Source organism: Pongo pygmaeus, chromosome 9 (assembly GCF_028885625.2).
Source record: "Pongo pygmaeus isolate AG05252 chromosome 9, NHGRI_mPonPyg2-v2.0_pri, whole genome shotgun sequence".
Taxonomy (NCBI): Eukaryota; Metazoa; Chordata; class Mammalia; order Primates; family Hominidae; genus Pongo; species Pongo pygmaeus.
This window is the reverse complement of record NC_072382.2, coordinates 55,655,483-55,669,538: the sequence shown is the minus strand read 5'-3', so window position 1 is coordinate 55,669,538 and position 14,056 is coordinate 55,655,483. Positions and strand designations below refer to the sequence as shown.

At 33.6% G+C, this 14,056-nt stretch overlaps 1 protein-coding gene across 9 annotated transcripts in view; it reads left to right on the top strand.

Moving 5' to 3' along the window:
* LOC129007284 (protein arginine N-methyltransferase 3) overlaps positions 1 to 14,056 on the top strand; it is a 127,916-nt gene that overhangs the window by 74,547 nt on the left and 39,313 nt on the right. For all 9 annotated transcript variants that reach the window (XM_054437916.2, XM_054437918.2, XM_063671078.1 and 6 more), the window contains 2 exons: positions 7,185 to 7,372; positions 9,685 to 9,771. In XM_054437916.2, coding sequence (XP_054293891.1) covers positions 7,185 to 7,372; positions 9,685 to 9,771 — 275 coding nt within the window. The remainder of the gene's footprint in view (positions 1 to 7,184; positions 7,373 to 9,684; positions 9,772 to 14,056) is intronic.

The window sequence follows — 14,056 nt, the reverse complement described above, 5'->3', positions numbered from 1 at the left end:
ATTGAAGGCCCATACAAACGTGATGGGACCACAATTTATTTTTACATGAGTTTAAGTTCAGTTTATGTCTCACCATACATATTATAGTGAGCAGTAAAGGCTTTATGAAGCACAGGCAATAACTTGGATGTTCATCTACCCCATTATCAATCAAGCAATTCCACTGTATTTTAGAGTTATGTATTTACTACCCTTACTTCTAAGAAAACTAATTTTGTAAAGTTCATGAAAGCAGGTTTACTAGCAATGATTTCTACTATTTCTAGCTAATTTTTACTAAGCACTAATTGTGTATCAGGAATTGTAATGTTTTACATGCAGCCAACAAGAGATGAAAAGGAAAAATAGGAAAATATTGGTTATGACCAATGGGTGTTTTTACAACTACGATTAAGACTAAAATAAATGTATATTTTAGGATGGCAACATAGAATATAAATGTTTTATATGCTAACAGCGTCAAATACTCCATCTCACAAAAATTGGAAAGGGAATGCAGACAGCAGGTAGAAGTGTTCACATTTTAATTGCTTTATTTTTAATAATAGAAACTTAAAGAATATTATTTAAAGCTGACAGATCAAGTAGTAGAATTATTAAGTACATTTAGCACTACAAAGCTAACATTAAATTGAGTGATGAGGTTGGTGGTGGTAGATCCCGTTTATGTCTCTTGACTATGGTGGTGATTGCATAACTGTGTGACTTTATCAAAGCACATGCAAATATATACCAAAAAGAGTGAGTTTTGTTGCATATAAATTATACTTCAGAAAAGAGACTTTTAAAAACAGCTGAAGTAGCAATTTCCACCTTCTTCAGGTCAAATGAATTATGAGAAAATTTGGTTCCTAATTTTTCTGAAAAATAGAAGGGCGCAGGATGGGGGGTAGCAGAAGGAATACTGCTACCAAATATTAAAACACATTATAAAGCCTTAATAATTAAAACAATATATTATTGGTTCTTGAATGGAGAGATGCGTTGAAGAGAGTGGTATAGGCCTAACTATACATGGCATCTCATATAATTGAAGAAATGATATACTGTAGCAAATTCTATTGAGACAATTGTGTAAAAAAGTAAAATTTAATCCACACAATAAATTGTACACTGTGAATTTCAAATAATCAAAGATTAAATGCAAGAGAAGTCAAATGCTAAAAATACTAGAAGGAAACATAGGTTTCTAAACTTGGGGGAAGGGAGTCTTTCTAAATAAGAACTTTAATTCAGAAACCCTGAAAGAAACATGGATAAATCTAATTGCATCTATATAAATTTCTAAATGGCAGAATATGATGTAAGCAAAGTCACAAGAGAAACTACATACTGAAAATAATTTTTCAATTTCTGTCACAACAGAAAGCTAATCTCTCCCACATATAGGCAGATTATATAAATAAATAGACCACAAACCCAGTAGAAAATTGGACAAATAACTGAACGGTGGCTTACAAAGAAGGAAATACAGATGACTCTTAAACGTGTGCTCAGTCTCTGTCATATTAAGAAAAATGTCTTAAGAAATCTTTGCTTTACTCAAGGTCACACAGAATTTTCTTGTGTTTCTTGGAGTTTCAGTTTTCACATTTATGTCTATGATTTATTTCAAATTTATTTTTGTGTATAGTGTAAGGTAAGGTTAGATATTAATATTTTCTAGCACCCTTAATTGAAATGCTATTCTTTCCCATGAATTGCTTGGCATATCTTGAAAATTAATTGGCCATATTCATGTGAGTCTATTTTTGTGTTCTTTTCATTTGATCTTTAAGGCTGTCCTTTCACCAGTAACATACTGTCTTAATTACTGTAACTTTATACCGAGTCTTGGTCAGGTAAGGAAAATCTCCCCATTTTGATCTTCTTAAAAATTGCTTTGATAATTTGGTCATGTGGCAGGGGGCAGTTTAAAATAAATGTTATAATCTGGCTATTTCTGCTTAAAAAAAAAAAGACTGCTAGAATTATGAAGGGATTGGATTGAATGAATTTATGAATTTGGGAATGATCAGCATTTTAATATTGAGTTTTCCAGTTCATGAGCATAATGTATCTTTTCATTTTTAAGTTGTCCTTTTTATTTTTATTTTTTTAATGGAGTACGTCCCTGTCACCCAGGCTGGAGTGCAGTGGCACGATCTTGGCTCACTGCAACCTTTGCCTTCTGGGTGCAAGCAATTCTCCTGCCTCAGCCTCTTGAGTAGCTGGAATTAGAGGCGCCCTGCCACCACGTCCAGCTAATTGTTTGTATTTTTAGTAGAAATGGGGTTTCAACATGGTGGCCAGGCTGGTCTTGATCTCTTGACCTTGCTTGCTTGCTTTCCTTTTTAGTGTTTTTGTTTTGTTTTTGCCCTGTCATCTCATTCCTTTGCTCAGAGCAAAATAAGCTTAAATGTTACCATTTTCCTTACTTTGTCCTGAAATTTTATTTATCTCCACTCTTTCCAACCCCCTTTCTCCTTCCTTCTCTTCCAGCAAGTACCGTTTACCTTAGGAACCTGGGGTTCCTCTTTCCTTTTCTTCCATTTGAAAAGCATTAAAATGTGGCATCATGCATAATGGAAAGCATATGGATTTCACAATTAGACCTTAAGTTGAATCTCCGCTATATCAGCTGACTAGTTATCTGGTTAGCTGAAGAAGACCAGGTATTTGGGCAAGTTACTTTCTGCCCAAGTTACTCTCTGAATTTAAGTTTTTTTAATTTATAAAATGAAGATTATAATCCAACTTTGTAAAATTATTCAAAAGTCTAAATGAGATGCTTGACACAAAGTAGTTGCTCAATAAATGTTAATTCCCAGTCTGAGTTACAACTGGTGAACATGAGATTAGCATTAGGTGTATACTTTATAAAAGTTATGAAATGAATTTAAGCATTGTGGTATTAACACTTACCTTTTATACAGCACTTCACATTTTCTACACTTTTACATAGATTATCTCAATATAATCAGCCACTGGCATTGGTTCATAGTGCTTAAAGGATTCCTTTAGTATTTTCATAACTGTCTACTTCCTCATCTTCAGATCTGCGTTTTTCACATTTATTAGTTTGTTCAGTAATAGAGTAGTAGTGTCATTTTTTATTTTTCAGCATATAATTTTTCAAAGCATATTACAGCTATATGTTAGCCTTAGCTAAACGTTAGTGGGTCTAGTCATTATTTATAAATGAATAATGGGGAAATTAGTCCAATATCCAAAGAAATATTACCTTTTAAAGATACCTTTATTATATGAACTAGAAACTAATTTTTAAAGCTCATTTAATTCCCATTTGGTGACTTTCTAGTACATTTTCTTTTATGCATATCAAGCATTTTTGCTACCATTGTTATTTCACTAAAATCTTCATATCGTTCATATATATTGTGAAAAAAGTGGTTTATTTTGACTTATTTACTATCTCCTTTGTTTTAAATCTTTTTACTCTGTGGTTATTTATACAAACAGTGATACAAAATTCCTAGTGTTTACTAGAAATTGTTTCTTTATGCATCTCTGTCTTATCCTTTAGTGTCCAAAAGTTTATGAGGCATTTCTAAGGGATAAAGGATTTCCCATCTTTATCTATTCACCATGTGAGCCGTTCTAGTGAGAAATGAATTCTGGGCAGTGAATCGAGAAGGACACAGATGTCAAAGCCATTAATTTATAAATGGTCTGTTAAGAGGATGCTTTTGTCCAATCAGCGCTGTGTTAATTTCACCTACAACAAGAAATAATTATTCAATTATAGCTTCTATCTGACAAAAATCAAATGACAAATGTGTCAGAATGCAAAGGTAAAGGGTCAGGATTCTGGTAGGTGGTCCAAGATTTTAGCCAGCTGTGAGGAGGTGGTTATAGAACCAAATTGACCTATAACACTGATTACATATCCTTATGCATATTCATAGATCTTACTAACCGAAAGATTAAAAATAATTTTATTTCCAAATTCTAGCAATATAAAAACTGTGCTTTTCTGTATTTTTGTGAAAGACAAATAATTTGAAAAATACACAACACCCAAAAATAAAATCATGTTCTTCTTTAGTTTCTCTTCTAATTATCAACAATTTCAAAATTGTTTTATTACTTTTAGTAAGTTACAATTTTTTCTTATAAAAAAGTTATCTTTAGTTTTATGGTGTCACTAATATATTACTTAATATAGAGCCAGAGATAAGTAAATTTTTTCAGTAAAAGGCCATATAGTAAATTTTTTTCAGTTTTATAGGCCATATAGCCCCTGTCCCAACTATTCAACTCTGCCACTGTAGTGCAGTGTGGCCATAGACAACATGTAAACAAATGAATGTGGTAGTGTTACAGCCAAACTTTATATATTAATACAAAAACTGGCAGCAGGCTGGATTTGACTATGGGCCATAGTCTGCTGACCCTGATAGAGAGACTGATGGCATTTTAAAACTTCAGCAAGATTTTAAAAGATATTCTAAAATAGCAGAACTGTATCAACTATGTTAAGTATCTTGAATGTCTGTGTACTGCACAACTCCAGAGGATATTCAGTTCCCATTAACTATATAGTGTGAATGGCACTCCCTGAAGTAGGACCATATGGTGGCCCTGATAATAACCCCCCTCCATTTCTGCTCAATTATATCAAGGGTATCTGTATCTAGCCTGCTGCCTGTTTTGTAGATAAAGTTTTATTGGAACACAGCCATGCTCATTTGTTTATATATTGTCCATGGCTGCTTTCACACCAATAGCAGAAAGCAGTAGTTTCAACAAAAGTCAGTTTTGTCCACAAAACCTAAACTGGTAACTTCACAAAAAATGTTTGCTGACCACCTGACTATACCCTTATTTATGTTCCTCTTTAATGATGAAACGACAGGGCATAATGTGGGAAAGCTTCTATAATTATTCAGTCCAACAAAGGATGTATCAGGAACTTAGCCGCATACCTAAAGCTGCTTCTGAATTCTTATTTTTTTATTCATTGTTTCTCATCCTAAGGATCTGGTTCAGCAAACTAAATACACTTCCTTATAGCTGATCCTCTTACTGAGTTAACATTTTCAATAACAAATCAGTTACTTTGAAGAATTTGTATCAATCAAGAATTTAAACACAATCCAGAGGCTTTACCTGTTTGTGGAGGAAGGACAGAGTTTGCATGGCAATGGACCATGGTCTGGTGCAGCTGGCATACCTCCCTCACATGCCTATCAGGGAAGACTTGAGAAACTTCTTATCAGTGACTCAGTACTAGGTAGTTTTTTCTGAGTATCTCACAAGTTAGATTTGGAAGCAGTTGCGTTGGTGCCAGTAGATCTTATCGTGGGCTTTATTTGGAGAATAATTTAGTGCTGCTATCATTGAATAATAAAATTGCTAAGGCTGTGGAAATAAATGTTTGGAGGAAGGAGAGAGTAATGTTTCTACTGTTTACACCTGAAAGCTGGTTAATACTCATGGGTTTTTTGTTTTGTTTTTTTTTTGTTTTTGCTGCATTTCTTTGGTACATTTATACTTGTTTCAGTTTGCTGATATGGGAACATGTGATTTATATTTTTAATTCATGAGTACCCTAAAAGTTGATACTTGAGATATTGGAAAGACAAAGTTAATTTTGTTATTTCTTTACTTGTTATTAGTGGAGAGTTTCTCCTTCAATCACTCTTTCCTTAACTCATGTAACACTTATCTTCTTGGTTCTCTTTTGTGGCCCCAGCTTCTCGGTCAAGTCCCTTGAATTCTAGTATTCATTATCTATTCTCCCTAGGTCTCATGAACTCCTGTTACTTATCTTTCATTTATATGCCTATGGTCTCCAAATTTATGTCTTCAACTTAGATATCCTTTTTTGAATTTCAGACCTTTGTATTCAGCTACATTTCAGACATTTTTATTTGTTTGTCTCTTAAGCACTAAATGCTCCTGTTCCTTTTGAATCTGCCCATATTTATGTCCTATTATAATGGTTAGTACCACAATCTGTGCTGTTACTAAAGCTAAATACTGTCATCCTTGACCTTTTCCCCCACAGCCTGTCAGCCTCAAAGTCCTCTGAGTTCTACTTCGTAAATATCCCTTGAATACGTCTCATCCTTTCCATTCCCACAGCAATATCCTAGTTCAGATCACCTGGTTTATTTTAACCATCTCTTAATTTGTCTCTGTTTTCATCTTAGACCCTCCCATTATTCTCCACATTGCATTCCAGGTGGTTTGTCTAAAATCAAAATCTAGTCATGTTGCTACCCTATGTAAAATTTTTTACTGGATTATCATTATTCTTAGAATTAAGTCCAATTTACTAATTTGGTTTATTCAGCATGTAGTCTTTGGTCTCTACTTACCTTTCTAGCCTTGTGTCTTATTTCTCTCTCAATTAGATTGTATATGGGCCATCCCATCTATTGTGACCCTTTATGCACACTGCTGCTCACTTTGCCTAGAATACACTCTCCCTCCCCACTCCCAACTTACTGGGCTTCAGTTCTTATCTTATATATTATCCCTTCTCCCCTGCTCCAGCCAAGTCTGAATTAGCTGGTTTTGCCATGAGCTCCCTTAGTACATTGTATGCTCCCGTTCTTAGTATTTATTACCTCACAAATAACTATGCATTTCTTTTTCAAAATAGTCTAAATATAAGTTTATTGAGGATAGTGATATGTGTCCATAGTCTGTAAATTAGACTGGCACATATGTCTGGCACATACTTTATGCTTATAAATATTTTTCTATTAAATAAGAGTAATATGAAGTGGTCTTCTATATAACTATAAAACCCCATTACATGATTTTCTTACATGCTACATATCTTTTTAAATGATTTGTCCTTTTCTGCATGTTTTTAGAGGAATATAGGAATAAGTAAAGATCTAGTACCTTTTAAGTTAGCATACTTTAAGTTTTAATATCAATAAATATGTTTATTTCAGGATTGTTTAATTATATAACCCTATTTTAATTCAAACCCTATCATTGGAATCCCTGTTTTACTTTTATCATCATGATAATGCTTATCTGTTTTTAAAAGAGGCTACAAGATGAAGCATGGTTGTTTTTCCTGATCTATACCTTCATTAATCTCCCATTGCTAGTAATCCTTACTGATGGATTTGATATTTATATTTAGCCTTTAAAAAATTATATTCCATGAGGAAGGGAGATAATGCTTGCTTAATTGTTGGGCATTTTATTTGTTACAGTCTACCCTGACATTTGCACTATCAGCCTAGTAGCAGTGAGTGATGTGAATAAACATGCTGATAGAATTGCTTTTTGGGATGATGTCTATGGCTTCAAGATGTCCTGCATGAAGAAAGCAGTTATTCCAGAGGCTGTTGTGGAAGTTTTAGATCCGAAGACTCTTATTTCAGAACCTTGTGGTATTAAGGTAGGTGTTTTACCAGCTTTATTTTTTATAATGGTATTGCTGTTTTTCTTAGTTCAGCATTTGAAAATAATATATTGATTTTATATGTGGGCTTTCCAAACAGTACTTTTCCCATTGTAATCAGTCTAAAACAACTTGAGGTCATAATATTTACCAGTTGACTATATCATCTCTTTAGAATCACTTCTCTATATGTTAAAACTCCTTACACTCAGTTTTACAGTCCTTCAAATCTAACTCTGAACCGGTTGAATAATTTATATTTACTTTGGCTTAATCAAGGTAAAAAGTCCTGCTGTATTATCAATTCTGCTTCATCACCCTCCCCAGCCTTATTTTAGCTTCTCATTTACAGCCAGATTATTCATTTGTGTCATATATTCCACACAGTTTAACTTCTCTCATTCAGATTTCTTCCAGCGTTTTCAGATTAAGTAATTATATATAGTGAATTTGCCCATGAAACGAAAGCCCTACTGTGTTCAGATTTCTCAGTTAATTCCTTTTGTGTTTTGTCATCTTATTTTTTGCCATGTTAGTCTCTGGTTTTATTGTGAATTTTTCTATGTTGAATTTACATGGGTTCACTAATAACTTTGCAGCAAAAAATAATACTGCTTTTCTTAACTCCTTAATTTGTCTGTTTCAACTAGATAATCAAATCTAGAGCAGTATGTTCAGTGTTAGGTTCAGGATATTGTCTTTGTCTCAAGAGGAAAAAAAAAAAAAAAAAAAAGAGTCTCGCTCTGTCACCCAGGCTGGAGTGCAGTGGCACAATCTCAGCTCACTGCAATCTCCGCCTCCCGGGTTCAAGCGATTCCCCTGCCTCAGCCTCCCGAGTAGCTGGGACTACAGGCATGCACCACCATGCCTGGCTAATTTTTTGTATTTTAGTAGAGACGGGGTTTCACCATGTTGACCAGGATGGTCTTGATCTCCTGAGCTCATGACCCACCTGCCTCGGCCTCCCAAAGTGCTGTCTTCTCTTTTTAATCATGCTATTACTTTCATATAGCATCAATATGTCTTCTCTGTACAAAGTAGATATTTAGTACATATTTAATTTTCTTAAATGGATAAAGCATTAAAAGTTAGTATAGAGTAATAAACATGAAGTTTCTTAACAAGAGTAGACTGATTAAAAGTGCGTTCAGCTTTTTAGAAAAACAGTCTGCTTGATGGTTATAAGATTGTTCAGTGCTCTGGTACACTGAGAGTAAAGAGTTTATTTGGGCTCTTTGGCTCAGGATAGGAGTGTACACTTATAACCAACTAAGGCTTAAAGTTGAGCAGAAAGAGGAGACTTGGTGGAGGTTGCTGATTTCTCTCTCTAGTGATCTCTGCTTAATGCAAAAACTGCTATGAATAAATAGTTGAGACAAAAATTTAGACCTGAAAACAAGGTGTTAAAAAGTGTACGTACTCCTTTTTTTTTTTTTTAACATTTATTTAACTAAATAGTTTGTTCTGTATTCTCCAGTCCTCCCACAAACACATTGTACTGTTAAAATGTTTTCTCAAATTGTTTTCAATAGTGTCTCAGATGTGTGGTTACATTAATTGCATTCACTGGGTTATGATCTACTCCTGGCTGGATCTACTCAGCTGATGACGGTCTTTACAGCACACTTCTGGTTAGACTGCTGTAGTTGAAAGGTGATTCCATCCTTTCTCCAAAGTATAATGGAGAAGGATTTGAAAAAGGGCAGAATGGGAAAATAAAGATATTTTGCTATTTTTTCTCTGGATTGAATCTCCATAGTTTTGCTGTTTTGTTTGAATTGTGTGGTTTCTCCTCATATCTAACAAAACCTATCTTCAAATACAATTATAGTCATGAATTTTAAAACAACTTTCTTTTCATTAGCATGTGTTTTCAAGTTGGCAGTTCCTATAAATGTATTGACTGTTATCACACATAATTTATAGCAGTTGTGGTGGGTGTACCCTACACGATAGGCAAAATGATGTTAGGTGAAACACAGGAAAACATTTTTTATTTGAAAGTATTTATTTTAGTGTGTCAGGAAAACTTTAGCAGATTACAGCTATGATTTGATAAATACTATTGTTTACAAGGAGTCTAAGTTAAATGAATTTAAGGAAAAATTAACAAGATTATAGTACTAGTACTCCTTAAACTTATAAATAATTCCAAAAATTAGCATGTGAGTAAAATTTGCAAAACTTTGGTTTCCAATAATCATTTGTGCATAAAAGAAGTAATGTTTGTCTGGGTTGTTTTGGTTTTTTGTTTTGTTTTGTTGGACTATTTTTACTAAGCTCTTTCTTCACTCCTTTTTAATGGGTAGCATATAGATTGCCATACAACGTCTATCTCAGATTTGGAGTTTTCATCAGATTTTACCCTGAAAATCACAAAGACATCCATGTGCACGGTAAGCTATTTCATTCTGCTTTTACAAATTTCACTAGCAGTGCAGTTGATTGGCAGGCTAATGAGTTTAATTACCAGGTTTGTGACAAATGAAAATGATTATTGCCTCTGACAGTCTACCATTGCCTTTGCTAGGCCATTGAACAGATCTGGTTAATAGGTCAGTAAACTTCAAAAAAGTTTAATTCAGTAGAAAAAGTATTAGGAAACCCTGTTTACATAATGATTTTTCTTTATAGAGTCTTCATTATTTCCTATCACGTGATTAGTCAAGAGCACTCAACTTTATCTTCAAAGACCAAAGTTCATACCCTATTCCTCCCTTTAACTCTTCACATTTAATTTAGATGGAAGATATGTTTATTTGGTAGACTATTTTACATTTTATATTTATGTATGAAAAAATTACTGAACTGCTATTGAGTTACCTTTCAAAAATCTAATAATAATTTAATAGTCTAATAGAAAAAATCCTTTGGAAAAGTTAGGCAGATCTGGGTTCCTATGTGGTTCTACCACTTATTTCATTGTTAAGTTACCTAAGTAATCTGTACTTCAGACTATTCAATTGCTTTAAGAAAAATGGGGATAATTCTGTTTCGATGACTCATTACATGGATTAATGAGATATATGTGAAAACACCTACAATATAGCCAGAAACGTTAGATTATTAAAATATAAAAAATTTTTCATCTCAATTTATAAATGTTTATTTTTTTTAAGATAACATTTACTGCTGTCAGGAGACTCAAATTGTTCATAAAATGTGCTCCTTTACTTATAGTATGAGTTTATGTAGATGGTATTAACATATTTATATTATTTTAAAAATATATGGTTTTTAAAACTATGTCCTCAGAAGTTAACATTTTTATGGAAAATTGTATTGTCAGAATCTGTAAAATAGATTATAAGTCATGTTAACATTGAGTCTTCTGCCTGATTCTTTTAAATATTTGGTTCAGATTGATATATTATACACAAGACTTCATGTCTTCTTTACAATTGTTTCAGTTCATTTTGATTCAGTGATTATTTTATATCCAAATAAGTTTAACAATGTACTTTGATGTTTGAGGGAATCTTCTTTTAGTTGAAGTTGGTTTTATAATTTTTTAAAGTTTAAATATCTAGATTTAAGTTTAATTTAAATATCCAGATTAAAGTTTAAATATCACAAATAAAGATTTGTGACTTTGGAGTACTCATCATTTATTTAATTGACAAAAAGCAAAATTTGATTCATTTCCCATGCATTTTCTAATTCTGCTTTTTAATAATTGAAATTATTTTTGTCAATTGAAATTAGGCTAAAGGCTAACTCCTAGACTTTCCTCTTTGTTTTGATATTATTAATACATGAGAGTTGAAAAAAGACCATCTTGATTAATGAAAATTGATCAGTCATCTATAAAGGAATTCCTAGAATAAATTGTCATGTCACCAGTATTAAATATATACTTCACATATATTTTCAGTGACTATCACATGAATCAAAATAGAGCAGATGTAAAACTCTAGTGAAGATGTCAAAAGCTTGTGCATATTTGTGAACTCTAGTTAGAAAAGTTTATTGACTTTCATTGAAATGTTCTTTTTTTCTAGTTTATTGGTCAGGGTTCTTGGTTTTAGACAACAGAATTTAAATCAGTTTGTTCAAACTGAGAGATTTATTAGAGGGAATACAATAGTTTCTGACACATTGGGAGAGCTAAAGGGACAGACTATATTTTGAACTTCTAGAAACTTCTAGAACCACACCTTTGAACTGGCCTGCTACAGAGCTGCCTGTTTTAAATAGCCTACCACTGTAGGTTCTATTTACCTTAATTCCCCTAGCCCACTCCGTGTTAGCCACCACTGACAACCCCAGATGAACAAAACCCTTTGCTACCATCCTGGTTCCTGGTCCTCTGTCCTCCCAACCCATGTAGGCCATGTCCTCCTTCCAAATCTTCATTCAGCATATCTGCTTGGTGAATCTAGGTGATGTGGGGCCTTAGCTGTCAGTAAGTTTTGGAAAGCAGTTTTAGCTAGTTTTATACTACAGATCTGGAGTTTCATAACACATATATGGAATTGTTTTCTATTTCTTAGTATTTAGGATAGAGTACAAGAAGGTTTGTATTAAATGAAACTGTATCCTTCAGTCATCGTAGTTTTGTTCTGTATACTTAAAAGAGTAAAAAAGAAACAAAACAAGAAAAAAACTGGTAAAGTCTATTTAATTCAAAGATTGTAATTGAACTTTTAATATTGAAGAATCTAAGTATCAAATAGTTACTTGCTGCATTTGTCCCTGTACAAAGTTCCATAAGAAAAATGAATTATAAGTAAACTGTTACATTATATCTATAAAGTACCTTTTATTTAGATTTGCATTTTTAGTCTCAACTTGTCTGAATGGTGTTTATGAAAAAGTTTGTTTGGAAATTAGGTGAGCCTGAGGTTTGCAAAGAAGGTGGCAGGAGGTTGGAGTGGAGTTATAGTCGTCTAGTGACTGCTGAATAACCTAGTTCCATAACTCACCTCAGGAAGAATGTATTGTTACAAACCATTTATTGGATGCATGCCAGGTACTGAAGATAAAATATTTTAGTAGTTAGCATTGAATGTTAAGTCTTCTGACATTATCCTTTCAAATTTAGTTAATATTATCAGAGGAAGGTAACTTACATCAACAGTCGTTGAACACTTGAATGTCAGGTAATGTGCTAATCACTTTAAAAGCATTATTTAGTTCTCATAATAACCATTTGAGATGAGTACTCATATTATTCCCATCTTACTGGTGAAGGAAAAAAATTACTGTGTTTTACTTGTGAAATAAAATCTCCTTACTCTTTCCTGACCCAAAAAACTGTCGTGGGATTGTAGAAACTATTAAAAGAACATAGAGAAACCTATGAATAAGATCTTACAGGGGTAGAAGAAAACAGGCTTCGTGTTGCATTTGAAACAGATTTAACAATGTTTATTTTTGGCAAATAGTCCAGCAGTTGGAATGAAGTGGGAAAGAGAATATGTATAATCAGAATTCACTCTTCTTAGAGACAGGCCTCACAGATTCATGTGATGAAATCAGTACCATAGTTCATCCTCTTTGCAGCAGATAGGAAGTAGATCTTTGAAGTTTTTCTTTATCCTCTCAGAGTAAGCTTATACTTGTTTGGTTAAGCATCTGCATTTCTTGGAAACCTCCTTCCCAGCATCCTTACTCTAACGTGAGCTTGACATACGTAAGACGTTGTGGCCTAATGCTTTTATTAGGTGTTCATTATTTGTGAATCTTAACTATCCACCCATATTTACTTCGATTCTCTTGCTCTTTGAGGTGGTGTCAACTCCTTATCCTCCCTCCTACGGACCTATCCATCTCGAGCTACTTATGCAAGCATGGCCTCTTTGAATGGATTAGTCGCCCAGCTTATGTGGGAATAATCCATAACAAAAGTATTAAAAAGGATGAGTGCCTAAGTGGAACTTTGTTTCCCCTTTATAGTTAGAAGAATTAGTGAAGATATTGAAAGTTTTTGAAAAAGCCTAGTAAAGGAATAAAGTAACTTTGGGGAATAAGAGGAAGAGATTGGGCTTTTTTAGATAGAGGGAAGAAGAAAGTATCTGAATTTGTACTGCTAAGTACAAACCTTCAGATATATTAAATGCTGTTCTTCTTGTGTTGAAACTTGAATGCTTAGCTACTAATTAAGGTGGAGAATTTCTCTATTATAGTTAGCCCAGTTTAAATAGATGTATGATATATGATGTGGTTTTTTTTTTGTTTTTTTTTGTTTGTTTTGAGACAGGATCTCACTCTATATTGCCTAGGCTGGAGTGCAGTGGCATGATCTCAGCCCACTGCAACCTCTGCCTTCCTGGTTCAAGCGATACTCTTGGCTCAGCCTCCCTAGTAGCTGGGACTGCAGATGTGCGCCACCACAGCCGGCTAATTTTTGTATTTTTAGTAGAGACAGGGTTTCACTGTGTTGGCTGTGCTGGTCTCGAACTCATGTCCTCAGATGATTTGCCTGCCTCAGCCTCTCAAAGTGCTGGGATTACAGGCGTAATCCCTGAACCACTCTGTGCCTGGTCATAACCATTTATTTCTTAATGAGATTCTAAATTTGTGGGCTAATTTAAAAGTTAGAGGAAATTGGATTTTACAAAGTTACAAGATGCTAAGAACACCCCTTTTGTATTTTAATAAGATGTATGCTATATACTGATAATGCTTTTAGATAGCTTCTTGAAGATTATTAGAACCTTTCATGAATAACATTTTCTT